The sequence below is a fragment of the Balearica regulorum genome, unplaced genomic scaffold (assembly GCF_011004875.1).
Source record: "Balearica regulorum gibbericeps isolate bBalReg1 unplaced genomic scaffold, bBalReg1.pri scaffold_34_arrow_ctg1, whole genome shotgun sequence".
Lineage (NCBI taxonomy): Eukaryota > Metazoa > Chordata > Aves > Gruiformes > Gruidae > Balearica > Balearica regulorum.
The window spans coordinates 241997-261918 of record NW_022679072.1 but is presented as its reverse complement, the minus strand read 5'-3'; the positions used below and the strand labels follow the sequence as shown (position 1 = coordinate 261918).

The 19922-nt window shown below is 40.9% G+C and overlaps 1 protein-coding gene across 1 annotated transcript; it reads left to right on the top strand.

Annotated features, from left to right (window-relative positions):
• Nucleotides 1-140: 140 nt before the first annotated feature.
• On the top strand, nucleotides 141-18390 carry LOC142599792 (ATPase family AAA domain-containing protein 2-like). The gene is made up of 18 exons (XM_075741551.1): nucleotides 141-207; nucleotides 414-524; nucleotides 978-1086; nucleotides 2092-2202; nucleotides 2868-2976; nucleotides 3148-3263; nucleotides 4291-4465; nucleotides 5088-5176; nucleotides 5525-5684; nucleotides 7213-7303; nucleotides 7733-8047; nucleotides 9344-9470; nucleotides 10086-10269; nucleotides 11876-12061; nucleotides 13326-13461; nucleotides 14249-14374; nucleotides 16673-16801; nucleotides 18300-18390. Exons 1-17 carry the CDS (start codon nucleotides 141-143, stop codon nucleotides 16702-16704), a joined length of 2244 nt encoding a protein of 747 aa, XP_075597666.1. The 3' UTR covers nucleotides 16705-16801; nucleotides 18300-18390.
• The last annotated feature ends 1532 nt before the right edge of the window (nucleotides 18391-19922 follow it).

Sequence of the window (19922 nt, the reverse complement as noted above, 5' to 3'; positions counted from 1 at the left end):
GGCTTGGAGCTAGATTACCTGTGCTTAGTCTTAGCACTATAGAATATGAAAAACATTTCCTTGAAACACTTTCCCACAATAACAAGAAATGACTGTCTGAAATAGCGGTTTTCATGGGAGCTGCATCTTAGCTAAGCAAGATGACAGAATTGGTGTTAGTAAGACTGATGAGAAGTCACCCAGCAACTTCAGCGAGCACAGAACAGTGTATCTATATGTACGCTCCTCTGTGTTTTGTAATTTCTGGAATGTCTCTTGCATAAATTGGTCGTCAGGTTTTGCAAGTTTTCAGCTCTATCGTCATTAACATGAAGGTACTAGTAAAACCTATAGGCACCTGTGGAGTCCATTTTGAATTTAGTATCATTTGCAACAGTACTTAAACAGTTTAACGTTATGTCAATGTACAGCAGGTTCGTCAGAAGAAAGTGAAGAGAAAGAGCATGATGATGGTGAAGACACTCGAAAGCGTTATGACTTTCGACAGAGGAAAACTGTTGAGCGCTATCAAGCTCCATTGGAAAGTAGGTTATATGCACAGTTTCTCTTAAGAGCTAATTCCTTGCATAGAAGTTTGGTTTTTTTAATGAAATATATGCACACTCAACTTCTATTTAAATTTCTTACCATCATTCTGCAAGTAAATTTTATTAAATGCATGTATCCTGTGCACCTTATATTCCTTTGCCATTTGGCATACTTGTTGTTGTTTTTCAATTAAAAAATGGCCTGTGTATCCTTGAAAGAATAGTAATTAAGCAGACTTGATAATCCTACTCTTGTGGCTTTCAGTTCTCCTTAAAACACAAGTGTGTGTTTTTTCCCTTCTACTGTGCACTGATTTGAAAAAAAAAAATAAAAAAATTCCCCCCCCCCCAATCACTTGAAACTTCCCCTGAAATTTTCTACCTCCTTCACTATCCTGCTTTCTCTTAAACTTGTTTGTAACATTATTCTAAATTCTTTGCTTTCAACAGAACCAAGACAACGTCAGAGAAATTTTTCGGGCCGGTCTTCCCCTGTCAGACAGAGATACTCATTTAGCAGTGCTCAGTCAGCAGGCTCTGGCTGCAAAAGAACTAACAGGTTGGTATATGGTTAGTGATAGCTCTTACTTCTCAATAGTGCTGTTGCTCACATTACTGAATAACGCTTTCAAGGGTGTTTGGATTGGTGGTAATTACAGAGTAATAGTGTGATTATTGCTGTGGTAGTCCGAGGGTATAAAGAAAACAAATATTGAGAGTGTCAACTGCACTTTTTGTTAGCCATTAGGTATTTTAAAATGCAGTACTGGTGGTCACTGATAAGGTAATTACGGAGGTTGTGCTGAGATTAGGTAGCTGCAATTCTTTTGTTCTTGAACTGAAGCCAGAATCTCTCTCTGAAAATCTGAGACTAATCTTGAAGAATACCAATATTTTCTTAAAACTGAAGATAATTTAGGTAGAGGGAGAACCTGTACGGAAGTTTTAATGGATTTGTTGTGGGTTTTTTTTTTTTAATCAGTCAAATACTGATTCTGGTTTCTCTTTGAAATCAGTTAATGTTTCTGTATGAAACTGTCCTTAAACAAGAAAAATGCTAAATGAAATTATAAATTATGAATTACAGCAGTAATGACAAGGAGGTTTTGGCTCCTGAAAGCAGTTAGAGCATGCAGAATGCTGTCTCTTGCTAGATATGAGCACTTTGTTCAGCATCTTTGAAAGCAGACAGTTATGGAAGGAAGGGTTTTTGAAGCCAAATTTGTAAACAAGTTTAAAAGGTTTATGTTTCACAGAGTGGATATATAATGCTAAGGGAAACTCCATTTATGTGGGTGTGAGAGAGAGAGATTGGACAAAATGAGTAATTTATTTCTGAAACTTCTTTACAAAACAGTTAAACATTTTACCTTCCTAGAGAAAGATTAAATTTTACTGTCAGAAGGGAAATCATGTAATAGACTTTGAAATCAGATTCAAAAGGAGTAGAATGATCTGGAAACTTAATAGATCTCAAAGTAAATTCTGAGACAGAATTCACTTAAATTTTGATACTCTTTAGTGTGTACTTTAATGTTTTACTTGTTTGTTTAAATGTTTGCAGACGGAGACACGCAGTCCACAACAGTGATTCCACATCCTCTTCATCCTCATCTGAGGATGAAGAGCGTTTTGAGAGGCGTAGGAAGCGCAGCCGTAACAGGAATTCTAGAAGGTTAATGAAACTGGAGAATAGGGGAGGGAGAAATCTCTTTGGGAGGAGTTTGCATCTGCCTGACTGTGAAGTGTTATCCACTTCATCTTCGTACAGTTTCTAAAAACTATTTTAATAACAATCAAATAAATAAGTTTTCAGCCCAACGTCTCTCAGACACGTGTGTCTTCTGGCACATGGATCCCAAAGTCCCTTGGGAAGGACCAGCAGTAGTGGCCAGCCTTTATAATGTTAATCCACACTGAAATAAGTATCCCCTTGGGCTGTAAGTCTTTGAATGTAGAAGCCAAAAAATCTTTGAAAGATGTCAGTGTGTTTTGGGGAGTTCTTCCGTCACACAAATCAAGGTCAGGTCACGGTCTCCACGTACGGAGTAAGTTGGTTGAAGCTTGCATTCATCTGTATGCTGTGTGGTCTGGCATGGATATTTAGAAGTGCTACGAGCGATTAAAATAATTAACTCAGTTTAATGTCTGGAGTGACCCTTTTCCTTTTTTTACTCCTGGGCATTAAATGTAAACCAATCTGAACAAATACTTAATTATTTAGGAAGTTTATCTCCTTTAGAAGGTCTTCTGCGTTCACTTGCCATCATTATAAAAGCAAAAATCTAGCTGCATCCCAAGTTAGAAAGTGCCTTTCTCTTTCTCCTTAATTCAAATCAGGTGTCTTCCACTAAACTTTCGAAAAGATGAGTTAAAGGGAATTCACAAGGATCGCATGAAAATTGGAGCAACTCTGGCTGATGTTGATCCAATGCAAATAGATTGTTCAGTAAGTAATTTTAGTTCATTGTGTCCGTGAGATGTTTCCAGTGTTTCTGAAAGCTTTCAATAACGTGCTGTCTACAACTACCTTGGTTTACAGTTTTCTCTCAAGCAATCTGAACATTGCCCAGAACATTTCTTTCACATATAAAACGTGTTCTGTTGAATTTATTTTTAGGTGCGATTTGATGGTGTGGGTGGTCTTTCTGACCACATTTCAGCTTTAAAAGAGATGGTGGTTTTTCCACTGCTTTACCCAGAAGTCTTTGAGAGATTCAAAATTCAACCTCCAAGGTAACAGATATTCTTTAAAACTATAAATTCTAGTTTATAAGCAAGAAGGAATCATCTACTGGTAGTCAACTGTAATTTGTTGCTTGGAAGTCCAGTTGTCTCTCCCACCAACTGTCTTTTTGTTCAAGTGATCAAGTATACATTTTAGAATTGACAGGACTTGCAACTAGAACCTTGCAGTGTTTGTTGTGCGTGGGCTACAATAAGAATCTGTCCACTTTTTACACAGCTCAAGTAGTTCTGCATTAGGAAATTATTAGAGATTTAAGTGTTAGCTTTATATAGTCTTGATCAGCAGAGTTCAATTATGGTATAGTGAAATATGACTTTAAAGTCGTTGCTTTCAGTAACTTTAAAAGTATTACAAATAATGAAAAGAAAATATTCCAGTGGTTTTGCTTCTTTATTCATTGAAATCCTTCTGGAAACAGCAGTGTATTGGCTTTTCTAGTTGATGGCTGTATTTATCTGGAAATGCAGAATACTCTCCCAGGTTTAGACTTCCACCTCATTTATCATCAGCAATGGATGGCCTGGGAGACCAAATCCAGTAGCTGAAAGGTTTTAAGGGAGAATGAAATGCTTTACTAGCAAATCTTGCCTTTTGTGAAAACAAGCATTTATATGCAGCGTGTCATAAGTTAGCCAAGTCTCAGATTCTGCGCTGAAGTTTGTTCTGGTTTGGCTCCACTCTGCTGTAACCACCCCTGTTAGTTTGTCAGCAGTTTTGGAAGCGTCCTTCTGGGACACTAAGATCTTTTCTCAAGGTTTGTACGTCTCCATTATCCTCTTTATTTGCTGCGTTTACTGCCTCGTTGAATTGCGTAGGAACACAAAACTTCCATCTCTTTTCACTTTTCTCACACTTCAGCTGTTACTGCGATCTTATACACGAAGCGTTTTGGTTAGGAGAGAAGAGGTGTGTGGTTTAGGGATGAGGATTGTCATAGATACTTTTCCATCATATATGAATCTTTTTTCTTTTTCTTTCTTTCTTTCTTTCTTTTTTTTTTTTTTTTAATTGCAGAGGCTGTCTATTCTATGGTCCGCCAGGGACTGGAAAGACACTGGTTGCTCGTGCGCTTGCTAACGAATGTAGCCAAGGTGAGAGGAGAATAGCCTTTTTTATGCGAAAAGGTGCCGACTGCCTGAGTAAATGGGCGGGGGAATCGGAACGACAGCTTCGTTTATTATTTGATCAGGTAAGGTTGAAACGTGCTGTGTGTTCTGTCCGAGTGGTAACTGTAATTTTCTGTGGTCAGTATTTTTAAGAACAACTCACTCCTTAATAATAATAAAACTCCTTAATTAATAAAACGAGAAAACCTCGCAAAGCAAACCCCTGCTACCCACCTCAAAAAAACCCCACCAAAACCCCCAAAAAACCATCAACCAAAAAACCCCGCCAAACCCAAACCAAAACAGCCACAAAAAGGGTTTCAAGAGGCAAGAGATGGATGGTGGCTTTAGATCAGAGGGAAACAGATGCAGGCTGAAGGCATAGTCATTGAAATTCTTAATGGAAGCTTGCTTTCAGAACCTGTAATTGAATTAAGTCTCGGCTCTGTTCTCGGGCGGTTGCCAAATAGCTGTAAAAACTACTGCTATGATTTGTTTCCTGTCACCCGGTCTCAGTGGCTTGACACAAGCTGCTGTCTTCTGTTACTCGTGCCCCTCACTCCATGAGCTCAATTAGTAGAGATCCCTGATGCCAGTCTGAAAAATCTAGTTCCAGGGACTGTCCAACCAAAACATTGTTAATGCATTTTCTCTTTAAAAGAGTGCTGGTTTACTTATGTCAATATTCCTCTGTTTTCATTCTAGGCCTACCAGATGCGACCTTCAATTATTTTCTTTGATGAGATAGACGGTCTTGCTCCTGTGCGGTCCAGTGAACAAGACCAAATTCATAGGTAGTACATTTGTTGTATCTACATAGAAGCTGCTTGATCTTTGTGAGAAGACCACCACAGCCCGTTTAACTTTATGTGATACATGAATTTATCCTGAAAACTAGTAATTCGATGCTACTAAACTTCAGATGATTTTTAAACAATAATTGAAAGCAATTCACTCAGCTTGATATCAGCACAAGGCCTGTGTTAGCTTATTGGGTTTTTTATGTCCTAAATGAAGTCTTTGGCTAATCAGCATCTCATCAAGAAAAGCTTGTCCTTTTTGAGTGATCATTGCAGGAGATTGTGTAGAATGTAACAAAATTTCCTAAACCAGTGAATGACAATTATATTTTTTTCTGTTAGCTCTATTGTGTCAACTCTTCTGGCCCTTATGGATGGCTTAGACAGCAGAGGAGAGATTGTGGTCATTGGAGCCACCAACAGGCTGGATTCTATAGATCCTGCTTTACGAAGACCCGGCCGCTTTGATCGAGAGTTCCTCTTCAGCTTGCCAAATCAAGAGGTCAGAACTTAAACTCAACCTTAATGCTCACGTGACAAAGTCCCTCTTTATAACACAACCACGTAACAATGCAGTATTACAGAGCAGTTAAAGTCAGAACCAGTGTTGGACAACTTGGACAAAAGAGAGACTGTGGAGGGCAGATCCGGTACTGAATATATACACCATTAAGAGGATTTCCACAAGTAGTTAGTTCTGTAATTAGTTTTGGTTTCACTGTGACCAGCCAAGAAGATGGCATGCTGCTGCTAGTCACTGAAACATGTAAGAAAGAATGAATGCCTGAATTAGCTGTAAATTACTGCTATCTCATCTTGAAAATGAAAGAAATGGTGCGCGCACAAGAATTCCTTTTTGCAAACAAAGGACTTAATTTTTTGCGACTTAATTTTTTTTCATTCCCAAATCTGTCCATGTTTGCAGACTTACTTAATCCACTTAGACACTTTCATCCTGAAGTGGTCTTGCTCTCAGTTCTTGGTTTATGAATGGACAGCGGATGTACCTGTGCTGGATTGTTCCCAGGCTGCGTATCCTGGGAGGGAAGTATTTTGGGATCTGACATTCTTACTGGTAACTTATTATTGGACAAAGATGTGAGGTACGCTGGACAGGTGTGGGGCTTGGGAAGCTTCTAGTGCAGTGGCGATAGCTAAGCAATGAAAAAGTAGGTGTATAGCAACCAAAAAATATGGGGAGGAAGACAGTGTGGAACCCTGGTTTTGTGTGTTTTAATTTGGCTATCATGGATATTTCTTTCATTAGCACTTTCTGGAAAAAAGGATAAAATGCTTGTTGGATTGAAGGCTAGTAAAAGTGCACTAAACAGCATCTTTAACAGAAACATTTGTCTCCAGTTTTTATCTGCTTTCAGGAACAGGAGAGGAGGTGCCGTGAAACACATGCAATCTATGATTCCCTACTGTGGAAGAAGTCTAGAACTCTGCCATAAATAAACTGTGTACCAGGGAGTACTTAAATAAAAGATCTTGCTAAGATCGGAGATGAAGATAGGCAACGTTTGACATTTTCTGCATCAGTGACAGTAGTTGGAGTCATAATTATTGTTTGCCTTTGTAGTAATTGTAGCAACTTGAAACGTAGTGCTAGGACTGTTTTCCTTGAATGAACTGGCAGAAAAGCAAATTTGATGAACTAATGAGGCTGCCACCTGAAATTTTGCTAAATTCCTGAGAGTTTTCTTTGATGAAAAAATCTCTGCAGGTAAGTTTTTACTACAATTTTTTCCTCAGGATCTTCAGGCCTCATACTTGTGGAAACTTACTTTTTATGGAAGCCTTTTATTTCACTGCACGCCCTCGCAGAGAGTAATGTGACAAATTGAGAATGATGAAATTTCCTGCTTGAAAAAGCAGAGAGCGTATTAATCGAACTGTAAAATACTTAAAAGTTTAGCAGATAAACCAAGGATTTGTATTAATGTGAGGGTTTGGGGGGTTTTGTGTTGCTTTGGGGTTTTTGCAGAGAAAACTTTGGACAAACTAAAATGCGACCATTTTATTTCCAGGCTAGAAAAGAGATTTTCAAGATTCACACACGAGATTGGACCCCTAAGCCATTGGACATGTTCCTTGAAGAGCTAGCTGAAAAATGTGTTGGTAAGTTTGAAAATACAGTGAGTTACTGCGTGTGACTGAGTCCGAAGGAATCTGAGCTTGTAGCAGGCAGTACTCGAGCTCTTGCACCTTGCTGCAGAGTGAGGCGGCTGGCACGCCGTGGGAGCAAACAAAGTCAGGTGCTTCTTTTCTTTTAATTTTCTTTTTGTCTCTCAGAATGTTGAATGGGTTTGGGGCATCTTCCTGGGGAGCACAGTTTTGATTAGGAGGCTGCTTAATAAGTGCAGGATATCAGGCTGCGAGCCACGTAAGAAAGCCTCTCTGCAGTGCAGTAACTCTTTACGTTCTCTCTTAAACTGTTAATTTTTGGCCGCATACAAAGCCTTTCAGTGTTGCACTTTGGAAACCTTGCCCTTGACTTCTGTGTTGCCTGAGACTGATGTAACATTTGATTCTTGTTTTGTTTGCTAGGGTACTGTGGTGCTGATATTAAATCCTTATGTGCTGAAGCTGCCCTCTGTGCTTTGCGCCGCCGCTATCCTCAGATATACAAAAGTAGCGAGAAACTGCAGTTAGATGTTGCTTCTATTAGAATAACAGCAAAGGATTTTGCCATGGCTATGCAGAAGACTGTTCCAGCTTCACAGAGGGCTGTGGCTTCACCTGGGCGAGCGCTATCATCTGTTTCAAAACCACTGCTTGAAAACACGTTAGCAAGAATTTTACAAGCCTTGCAGAGAGTATTTCCCCACGCAGAGTTTGCACTCCAGAAGGACCAACAGCCAGGTATAACAATAACACTCACTACTTCAAAATTCGGTCAAAGCAAAAAATTCTCATTTGTGCAATCAACATACACAAACCTCTTGGCCATAAGGAGAGTAGAATTTTAGAATATGCATGTGCATGCTTTTATTTCAGGAACAGCGTGGATAGGTTTTATTCTGGATTCTAAACTGAAGTGCTGGACGGGAGCTGTGAATGACTCACAATACGCAGTAGAGAACTATGCGTTCTCTACTACAGCACCCTGTTTCTGACAGTAGCTAACATCATATTCGTCATTTGTAGAGATGGATCTAAGGTTTAAAGTATGAGGCACCTCTTTCAAAATATTTAAATAGAGGGGAAAGAGGTATTTTTACATGAATGCTTCTAATTCCTGTCCGAAGAATGTCAGGACCGCAATGCAAGTATAAGTGGTTTAAGCTAAATACTGTTTTAGCTATTGTGATTTTTTTTTTAACCATAGTCTCTTAATTTAAATGTTTGTGGATCACACTGTACACTTGTACAGGAGATGAGAATGGTTTAGTAGTGTGTACTTTGGGACTTGGCTTAGCATACGTGAGCTCACACCCCTGACTGCGTCAGCCCTGATCAGGTTTACTCTGTCAGTTGGTGAGAGCAAAGAAATTGATAAACTCACTCCACTCTTGATTAATGGAAATCTGTTAATAGTTAGTTATGCTAATCTCTGGAGACTATCCTACCAGGATTACTCCCAGTAGAGCCAGGAGACAGGTTAGCATTGGTAAAATAGAGGCAGAAATCCACCAACAAAACAAAAGCAGAGAGGCTAGGGGATTGGTAATTGCATCCCTTCTCTGTTGTCTGCCTTCCATTATCGACTCATTCGGTGATCTTGGAGGAGCCTTATTTCGCAGATGTCTTGGTCTGTATCTTCTGACTCACTAGTCCTACACAAATGGAAGTTTGTGGCCATCGCACTCACTTAATTCCCTCACTTCCAGTGTGGGAACCTGCCCCAGAAAGAAGTGGCCTTCCTGGGTTTTTCAGGTGTCTAGGAACCACCAGAGTTGTTCCTAATCATCTTTCTTCTAAGGAGAAAAAAAAAACCAAACAAACAACCTCCCAAGCACTTAGGACAGCTTTGTAGAGACTTGTGCAGTCTCCTTAGGTCTGTGGTAGGACGAACTCTTCAGAAAATAGCATTCAGTGTGTGCCCTCAAATGAAGAAATAGAAGAAAAGGCATTTCCAGCACTGATTTGAAGCTGTGTTAATGCGAGAGTGAGACATGGAGTATTCAGGGAAGTTCACAAACCTCTCTTGTCTTTCAGACAGTGTAAATCATGTTTTAAGAAATGATACAGTTGACAGCGATGAGGAATCGCCATCAATCTTTGAAGAGAAGCCAACTCATAAAATGCCCAGTAGAGAAAAGGAAAAATTCCTCAGTTTTAGCAGGTAAATGTTTATATTAATCTCTTGACATTTTCATGTGGAAGATGTAGAAGCCAACAGTTGCAAAAAGAGATTGCTGTTGGGTCAGTTATTTTTCTCCGTTTCTATCGCTATGCTGTCCAGAAAATGTGACCAGCTGAGTTTGGTTAGGTCTCTAAGATCTTTGACTTCAGCCAGTAAAGGTACAATGGTATTGTGGTGGAAAAAACAAACGCTCTTCACAAATGTGTTTCATGCTAGTAAAGCAAGATTACTAGGAAATTAATACACAATTCAAAGATGAAACAATTAGAATGACTGAATAAAATCTTGTACGTATGTAGCGTACTGCTGTAATTTAACTAATCCAATTGCGTCCTTCAGATACAGCTAATGTGATTTAAGAGCCATTACTTAAGCCAGCCAAACGAACAGCAGACATGCTGGGGCTTGGCAGGATTTCTTTGGGGAGCTATGGTACAAGTTTGTGAGAAAATGAGCTTTGATAGGCCTCCAGCTTATTATTTACTGGGACATGGAGAGGATTTACCAAAAAAAGAGGTTAGGAAAAAACCCTTTAACATCTGTGTGCCTATTCATCACTTCATTTTGAAACTTACTATCTTCTAATTGTTCTAGAAATGCTTATTACCAGCCAACATCTTGCAGGCCACGGTTCTTACTAGTTGGAGAGCCAGGATATGGGCAAGCTTCTCATTTGGCACCTGCAGTAATACATGCCCTGGAAAAGTTTCCAGTTTATGCGCTAGACCTACCTGTTTTGTTTGTTACCGCCACGTCACCGGAAGAAACGTGTGCACAGGTATCTTTTTTTCTTTTTAATCTCATAGGATTCATGAACTGTATATAAACTAGTAAAGCCAGCAAAATTCATTGTTAATAGAGGTGGCCTGGTTTGAATGTGCTGTTCGGTTTACTTCTGTCTGAAAACGCACGTTTCTTTTTAGACCATATAATACCGAGTAAGGATGTTGTACGTGGCCGTATTTTCTATTCCAAATTAAACAGTGAGGAATTTGCTAGCAGCTTGGGAAGCTGGGAGGTGCTGCTAATAAATCCCTCTTTATCGCAAGAAATCCTGCCCGTTTCGGTGGGATCCAGAAAGTTGTTTTCATTGCTGTTTACGAGACTGTGCTCTCGGTAGGTGGCTCTGCATCAGCCTGACTGCACGTCACGCACTTTTTGTAGCCTTTTTTATTAAATATAATAAAGAGGCAATCAAGGTTTTGGGGAAAAGAAGTGTTTCTTTTTTTACATATATACGTATGTGTGTGTGTGTGTGTGTGTATATATACACACAGCTTCCACTGCTGTAGTATATGCAGTAAAAGCATTAAAATTCATGGAAGGCTTACATTTGTACACCGGTATGTTTTTCTTAACTGGGAAAATTAAATCTAAGCAGATGTAGTGCTGTTTTCCTTTTTACTTTTAGGCAGGAAAGCCATTTTATTGTTTGGCATCACTGTATTAAAATAGTTTGACCTTTAGGTAGCAGCATTTGAGAGCTGGACAAGTAAGGACAGACACACTACATGACTGGATACTCATTTGTCACAGAAGAGGCACAATTCCTTTTTTGTTATGTCACGGTTGCTTCGGCGGTCGTATAACTACCGTGTCTAGTCACTGCCCAGATATACCACGTGCGCTTCCCATTTTGTGACAGGAACTCCCTGAATATTAATAATCTGAGAGGGTACACGGAGAAATTTGTCATGTGAAAGGGCCGTTGCCACTTCCCTCAGGCAGTAGGTGCACGCTCTCTTCTGCGATCGAGGTACCATCTGTAGGCAACGGCTTGCGGCCATCCAAAGCGTGTCATCGGGTCTGATGGATCCTTTGGTAATGAGAGGCTGTGCGTGATTTAGCTGTTCAGGCAGGCTGAAGACTGGTCACCTCTTATAAAACATACTTGAAATTTGGAATGGTAACCTGGCTTCTCTTACAGCATCAGCCCCCATCTTTTCACATAGCTCTGTCTGTCTTTGTTCAGACTGTGCTCCAGACTGACTTGGCTATGTGCCCGCTCTGAATTGAAGATGGTGTAGTCGGTCGTGTAGTTGCAGTCGGGTAGTGACTTACCCAGACTAATACATCTTGAAGAAGGGTTAGTCTTGTGTTTTCAGGCACAGCGCTACACCAGCTAAGTTGTGAGGCTCTTTAGGAGTTCCCTTACACCTAAGGAGTTTTGAAATCAGGTAGAGCTTCAGGTCTGTCTGCGTAGCAATGTCTATAGTTGAGTCAAACATTTTACCTTATTGTTAAGGAGTTGTTCTTTTGTTGGTTTGGGTTTGTGTTTTGGCTTCACGTACTCCTATTTCCTAAGATCGTTTGACTGATACGTAGTTATTTATTAGCCTATTCCACATGGTTTAGTTTTCTTATCCAAGCTTTCATTTCACCAGTTGATGCGAGAAGCTCAAAGAACAGCACCGAGTATCATTTATATCCCACATATCCATTTGTGGTGGGAGGCTGTTGGAGCTACACTGAAAGCTACTTTTACAACACTACTGCACAACATTCCAGCATTTGCTCCAGTTTTGCTGCTTGCAACATCCGACGTGTGTCACGCAGATCTCCCAACAGAGGTATTTCTGTCGTTCCTTTTCTTACTTTTTTTATTCAATTGCTTGTTCAGTTATAAATCCTTTAAGCATTGGAGTACTTAAGCAAATGCATACTGCTATTACTCAGGCACCCTAACCAGGTCTCTTAAAATTTGCTTAGACAAAACAATGCCGAAAGCGTTTGTCTGAAGTGTTTTCTGAGTAAAGAGATTGACTTTGACGCAACTTTTTCCCCCTTCTCACACACTCATGCTTGTTAGACAGATGGATCCATTTACTTCAGACAATAAATCCAGTGACTTCAGGATGGTTGGGTATGTACTTAGTCAAGAATATATGGTGCTTGAAATGGAAATGGGAAAAATATATTTTTACTGAAAACTTTTTTACTGAAACTGAAAGATATTTTTACTGAAAAAGTATGGTGGTCACACTGTAATGATGGAATGTAATTTCATATTTAAATTCTTTAATAAAACTTTCAATTTCTTTGTTCATATAAGTGAAAGCTTTACAAATTAGAAAGCCAAGTTCCAACTTCTGTTTCGGGAACTTGGAAATGGATTTCTAGTTGTATTCCTTAACAAAATTCAGTAAGAGTACATGCTTAGCTTCCTAGACATCTGAGAGTGTGCATTAAAGGAGGATATTCAAAATGTGAATACGCTGCCCTGATTATTTTGTCTCAGTTACTGTGGGGGGCTTACCTAGATGTGTTTATCATCAACTGCTTTGGAAGGGCTTAACTTTCTCGAGGAGTTTTAATACTGTTAATAAAGTCCTTCTAAAGTAAGTATTGAAATTCCTTCCATAACTTTTGGTAGTAGAGACTGAAAAATGGAGTAAAACTTGGAAGTGTACAGCTTCAGACACCTCACTTCAATTAATTTAGCCAAAAAACCCCCCAAACACCTTACCAAAAAGCCCGCACTTGTCTGCTGAACCCTGCCTGTTCCCTCTCGGGATGCCACAGAGATTGAAACCAGCAAGGCAGGGAAATAGAAAATAAGCAGTCTTGGAGGTGGTGAATGTCCCCACTTGATCAGTGTATCATATGGTCCCTTCATTGAGCTTTAAATCTAGAGGTGTTCCTTAGAGGAGATATTTTAATCTGCCATGCTAACCTAGGAAAATGTAGAGTTTTAAGGACAAGAAGATAGCTTCTCACAGTTTGTCTTATTCGAGTGATTATTCGGTTTAATTTTGAAAGGTACTCATCTTTTTGGAATAGAGTATGACTTTGTGTGGCCTTATATCTGAAATATCTTTTCTCCTCATGCTTTAGATAAAAGAATTGTTTATTGATGATTATGAAGAAGTTTTCCAAATCCAGTTGCCTAATGAGGAAGAAAGAAGAATGTTTTTTGAGGACTTAATTATAAATCAAGCTGCTAAACCTCCTGCATCAAAAAACAGTGCAGGTGAGGATGTTCTACTTAGAAAACTTTGCTAACTGTACGTTAATAGCTATACAGTATTTGCTTTGGTGGTAATTTTCTAGCAATAATTTGTCATATGCTTGTATTTGAGTACCGTAAAAACAGGTTATTTAGGTGGTTCTTCTTCCTGAGGATTACACTATTTATTAGGTTTTAGCCTTCTGGAGTTCTGTTATTTCTGCAGTGTATCTCTAAAATCAGCACACAGCGTTTCCTGCATAAGGATGCTGCCCCTCTAGTTACGCAGGCCAAACTCGTGGTTTTCTGCAGCTGCTGGTTTCTTGATTCTGCAGGTTGTTTTTCAAATGGTACCTAATTGCAAAACAATCGTTGGCCTTCTTTTATTGTATGAGTATCGTCCCAGTCATGAGCAGCGTAAGTTAAAAAGCTGTACTTCAAGCGGCATGGACCCAGAGTGCCATGCAGAATACAAGACTTAGGTCCTAATGTTTGCCATGTAAGACGTGTTTCCTAACCTTAATTATTTTGCAGTGTTACCGTGCAGTGCTGTAATGGCAATGTGACTGCATTTTTTTCCTGGTGTTACCCTGCCTTTTTCCTCTAGTGCTTCTTTGTGTGTCCAATTGTTACGGAGCGGTGACTTTTGCCAGAAAGTAAGTAAAAGTCAAGCGTTTCTCAGTGAAAAAATGGTAGAAATCCTGTCTCTGTCACCGCAGAAAGCGACTGTATTCCAGGTACAGGATACTTCACTGACACTGTATTCCAGATGAACAGAAATGCTGACTTTAAGAAACTTGTGTCGTTCCAGATTCGTGGGTACACCGTATGACTCGTGGGAGACATTCTCAGGTAGAAGAGCAACAGGTGATGTGTGTCGATAAAAGCCGTGGAAATGCTCACACAGCCAGTGATTGTGGATTACTACGAGCTCAAAGTAAGTCTAATGTCAATTTTGTTAATACTGAAGTAGGACGTTGCCTTGCTACGTGTAAATTAAGTCAGTTAACCAATGCCAATTAAAACAATTGATGGGAAGGATATCAAGCTTGTGAAACAATTCAACCTGTAATGGACTATGACTGTTGTGTTGCCACACCTGGTGTAGGCTGCTGTTCTTGATTTTGGTTCTCTTCCTAATCTTTCATTTAAAAGGGCTTGTTGAATTTGAAAATAGCCCACTAACAGCCTGCTAGTACTGTTGGTTATTAATGTCTTAACAGTTTTTATGATGGATTTGGGGGTTTGGTTTTGGGTTTTGCATGGTTTCATTTATTAGGAACCTGAAAAGAACCTTCCTATCTAGCCGTGATGACTTGAAACCTGAAGTTAGGTTGACGTAACGCTCATCGAGGATAAAATACTAATACCGACTTTTCTGAAATTCTTTCAAAATCCAGTGTGAGAATTTCACATTCATACAGTTACAGTGTTATAAGGCTTTTCCAGTCCCTCGTAGAAGCTGCTATCCTAGGCTACAGTTGGGGAAAGGGTTAGAAATGGCCTAGCTGCAGGGGGTAAAAGAGATTCCTTTGCATGAATTGCAGAGGGTAGAACAAGGGCCTCATCTTCAGGGGACATTGCAGTGAGGAAGTTAGGAAAATGGCTAGGTTGGAGTCCTGGAGGTTGGCCAAAGCAGAGGAGGCCTGCTCTTTACCTGCCATGACGAGAGAGGGAGTATTACACGGCTGTTTCCCCTGTGTGGGGAGAATGTGACCAGATAGGAATCCCATGCGGTGCAGGAGCTTGCCAACACAATTTCTGTCACGTTTTTAAGCTGTGACCTAATTTGTGGAGGTGAAACTAACTTTTTAAAGCTGGCTTCCTAAGGAAGCAGATGTCAGGGGGTTTTGTTGGTCATGTCTGCTTCTGTGTGTAGAGAAGCCACACAGGTTTTTCAGAGAGTCAGGGTGCTAACAGTGTGTGCTCCAAAGTTACTGCCCACTGTGGAAATGGTACGGTAGAGCCCTTATATACGTTTCAGCTATGAGAGCTACAGTCATGAAACGCATCTTTCAGAAAATTTGTTTCATGAACATGGATGCCATTGGAACTAGCTGCTCGTACCAGAGAGCCTCTTTAGGATTCACCTGCAGTGAATAAGCTAGGTGAACCTCCAAAATGTAGCTGCTTGGTTTTGTTTGGGGGGGTTTGTTTGCTTATTTGCTTAGTAATAGGCCTAGAACTTTATGAACATATAGAAACGCATGCAGTCATCTATGTGGCAGCAATTAGAAATAGTTTCACACGGGATGGTGACCATACACCTCTGTCACATCCTGCCTTTTCTGTTTGCAGCAGCTGAAAGCACGCTGCGTGGCTTTTGTGCGTTTTATCTGCGTGTTGCGTAGAATGAAGTTGAGGGGAATACTCAGCTTTTGTGCTCGTTGATCTGAGGGAGGCAGAGTCTGACGACAGGCAGTTGTGAGGCAGTAATACTTTCCTTTGGTACGGCTGCTCTCTTAAGCTACATCTTCACAGCCTCACACAACACACAGGCACTGAATAGCCCCAGCAGTGGAAGAAGGTGCTGCCACTAGTTTGTCACTGTCGTTTTCCCAGAGATGATTGCATCCACGTCTTTGGTAATGTGCTACAGGCAGAGTCACTCTGCTAGTTTCTCCACTCGTCAGTTTAAAGGCAGGAGCCAACTGATGTACCTTTGCTCCCTGATCTGCTTCAGACGTTTGAGCAGTGTGTTCTGCCAGCAGAGCTGTAGGCACAGTACACGTTCAGCTAACGGGTAAAGGTGAGCACCCAAGGATGCTTCTGTTTCCAGCTGGCACAGCTGGATCCAGAAGATTTGTAGCCTGGCTTCCACAGATCCATTTTACAGTGCCCTGCATTGCAGCAACAGTTTCTCTAATAAAATGGAACAGTGGCTTTGCTGTGGCAGCAACTCTACGACAAAGTGGGTTGTGTCATTCCCTGCTGTTCTGGAAGCAGTTGATTCGCAATTAGGATTGTCGCTGTGATAGATTGATTAGTAATAAAATAGTGTCTGAAATTTAAGCTTTCCTCTTCTCTGAAGTATGAAAAAGTAACTCCTGTTCTTCAGTTAAATCTTGTGAGATATTTAATCTGTTCTCTGAACCGTCACTCATGTTTCACAATATAAGAAAGTAGGATGTCGTTTGTGTTGTATTGTTACTGTTTAGCTTCTGAAAACATGACGAGCCTATTCAAAGGATCTTGCGCTATTCCAAACTTGTAGTTTCCTTTTTCTTTTTTTCAGCAACTGTTGCGTTATGTCACGGCGGTAACTAAAAAGTACGATATATTTCGCATGGAAAGACTATATGCTGTTCTTTGTCGGTGCATTTACCAGCATCGGGAAGATTACGACAAAACTGCATTAGTGAAGGTAATTTTTTCTTTTCTTACAGCACTTTCTATCACTGTTATGCATGTGTGTCTTAGGCACGTGTATGTGCGCACTCTGGACATCACGCTTCCTTAGCATTACTCTTTACTGCTTAGTTGCCTGTGTTACGAGGCTTTTTCATTTCAGTCTGGAAGAGGTTTATCCCTATTGCAAAACCATTGTTGTATTTGGCATAAGTGTTGGCAGTTTCAGCAGGAAATGGCTTGAACTGGAAGACAATGGGTCCACCCACACAGCCCTCTCAAAGCAGTTAACCTCAGTCTGTCAACAGTCCTTCTCCAGAACCTTTTTAGGGGTGGGGGGGCTACATAAGGAGGGTGCTTTCCCCAGTCTGTTGCTGCCTCTTTCTCCCCTTCCAGGCAGTCAGACACGGTAACACTTCATATAGTAGTCGTTCCATTCCTGAAAAGAAATTAGGTAGGAAACCTAACAAGAGTTTGAGACTTTTCTCTGGTCTCACCACAATCTCTTTTTAACAAGCATGGCTCGAGCATCTTTAAGTTGACACATGGGGAGATTTCTGCCTCTGGCGGTTTAACCTTAATGAGTCAAATTCTCTGTTCTTTTCCTCTAAGAGAGGATTTCTGAGTTGTCAGAACTCTTCCAGAGATGCCCTTGGTCCCAGTCAGGCATTCCCAGCATTGAGTCGATTGAGATAGGTTGGAGAGTCAGGTTTCAGATTCAAGATCCTTGAATCCATTTGTCTTTGAGATGCTTGTGACTGAGAACAGATGAAATTCTTTACGCCTCTCGGCCTGCCTTAAAAAAGAGGAAGCCTCTTCTCTTCAGCTCGGGTCATCTTGATCTCTTCTTCCACATCAGAGAAGGAGTTAGAACAGACGTTCTGTTCTGATTGTGCAACAGGGAGGAGTATTTGGATTCAGGGAGGCCGTTCCTGAAAAACGGGCCCATCTCTCAGCTAGTATAATGATGTTGTTTAGCATGAGAAGGGATTTATTAATGTTATCTTGGGGCTTGTGAGCTTTTGTGACTTGAAGCATCGAAAGTTGAGACTTGATTTCTTTGTTTCCTACTTCTACCTTTAGCTTTAACAAAAAAAAAATCTCCTCTTCAGAGTGACACTGCAAGTCAGTCAGGAGCAAGCTCTACTGTATGAAGAGCTAAGACTTTAACAAGTAATTATTCAGAGTGCAGCAAATAATGTTTCCAGCTTTTAGTTGTGCCTTTTCAGGAACTGTCTCCTCTTTCTAACTGTTGGAACCGCTGTTGATACAGTTCCATAGTCTCTTGATACAGAACCACACAGTCTCTGTAGTCCATTTTGGACACATAAGCATGTGTTTGAAGCTAGCGGGTATAGAAAGATGTTATGGTGGTGCTAGCGCATGTATTTGCTCAATATTACTATACTATGTATGTGTGTACAGATCCTTTATTAATATTTTTATGAAGAAATAAACAGGGTTCTTAAGCTGTTGTTCATGCTGACTGCTAGTTTGTCTTTTTTTCTTATTAGGAAATGAAGAAAGAAATTGCAGCCTTCAGTTATGCTCAGTGCTGATTTCCACATACTTGACTTCTACTCTTATGTTTTCTTTTTACTGCATCTGTACATAATTCAGTAAAGATTACTTCTACATATATATTTCTACATATGTTAAACAAATACATCTTAAAATTTATTAAGAAAGCTCAAATAAAGTCCTTTAACTGCTTTTATTTGATATTGTTGTCCTATATATATTTTATGTGACATACTGCTGTGATTGATTGCCTTTGGAACGCTGCAGACCTCAACGTCTCCCAGATAACTGCAGTACCTCTCTTGAACAGAAAATGATAAACTTTTTATCATCGTTTTGCAACTTGTGGGAATACGTTGTTCTGCACTCGTCTGTGGTGCTGTAGAGCCCATCGCATATTCCATCAAGGTTTTAAACCAAGTCTCATTTTGGTACATGAAAAGTAAATCCTTTAGAAACCTCTCTCAATGCAGTTGAGAGGTGGATTTTTTTCATTATGTGACAGCACCTCAAGGGGCTTTCACAGAATTAACAACCTACAGAAAGTATGTAGGAGAAACACTCCACAAACATAAGAACTTTTGCTATGGCATATTTTTGCCTGTCCAAAAAACCTAACTTGAAACAAAGGAAAATACTACATTGGAAATATAATAAAGGAATTCAGGTTATTTTTCATTAGCCTTGGCTGCTGTCACCAATTTTTGATGGGACTGTGGGAGCAGTTTGTTAGCCGTGCTCCCCGCGTAACTGTTGGGAAAACTGAACAGGAGTGACTGTGGAAAGGAAGAACCAGAAACATTCCTGGGATCAAAACTTTTGCTCTTCAAAGCTTTGATCAAACTCCTTCCTGGCACTAGTCTGGACAGGATACTGCACCTCTACAGGGGCTTTGGGTTTTTAATCATAATTGCGTAAATCGTGGGTCTTCCATGACCAACTGGTAACTCTTTAACGGTTCCCACAAGCCACATCTTTATTTTCTCTCTCAGGGAAACACATCCTATCTTAGTGTCTGAACCAAAATGGCAAACAGTGATGAAAGAAACAGAATGTAGAAACGTATGCACTGGGAGTTAAAACTAAATACTTAAGTATCTAGGTATGTAGTAAAGGGTCTCCTTTCTCCAAATTCTCTAACTAAACCAGAAAAAAAAAAGGGGGGGGGGGGGCGGCGGCGGGCAGAGGTTGTGGGGTTTTTTCCTCACAGCCGTTACTTCTCGCTCGTCCCTGGTTTGGGGATCTGGACCCTGCGGCAATGGCCTCCCCCAGCGACAGCTCGGGGCGCCCGAGGGAACCTCGGGGCTGGCGTCGGAGAAAAAGCCTTCACGGGGCTGGAGACGCCGCCGTCCTTAAAACCCGTCTGGGTGCTCGGCGGGAGGCTCTACGCGGAGCCCAAGTCTGGCGGCAGAGGAGCGGGCTGCGAGGGCGCCGCTGCCACCTGGGCACTCCCGGCCTGCCATCCCCGCGCCTCCCTGCCGCAGCCGCTTCGCGCCGGCACCTCGCCCGACCGGAGGACGACGAGACGCCGGCGGCCCCCGGGCTGAGGCGCTGCGGCGCCGGGGCAGCCCCCGGCCGCCCTCTGGCTGCTGTCCGCCGCCTGACGGGCGGGGCGG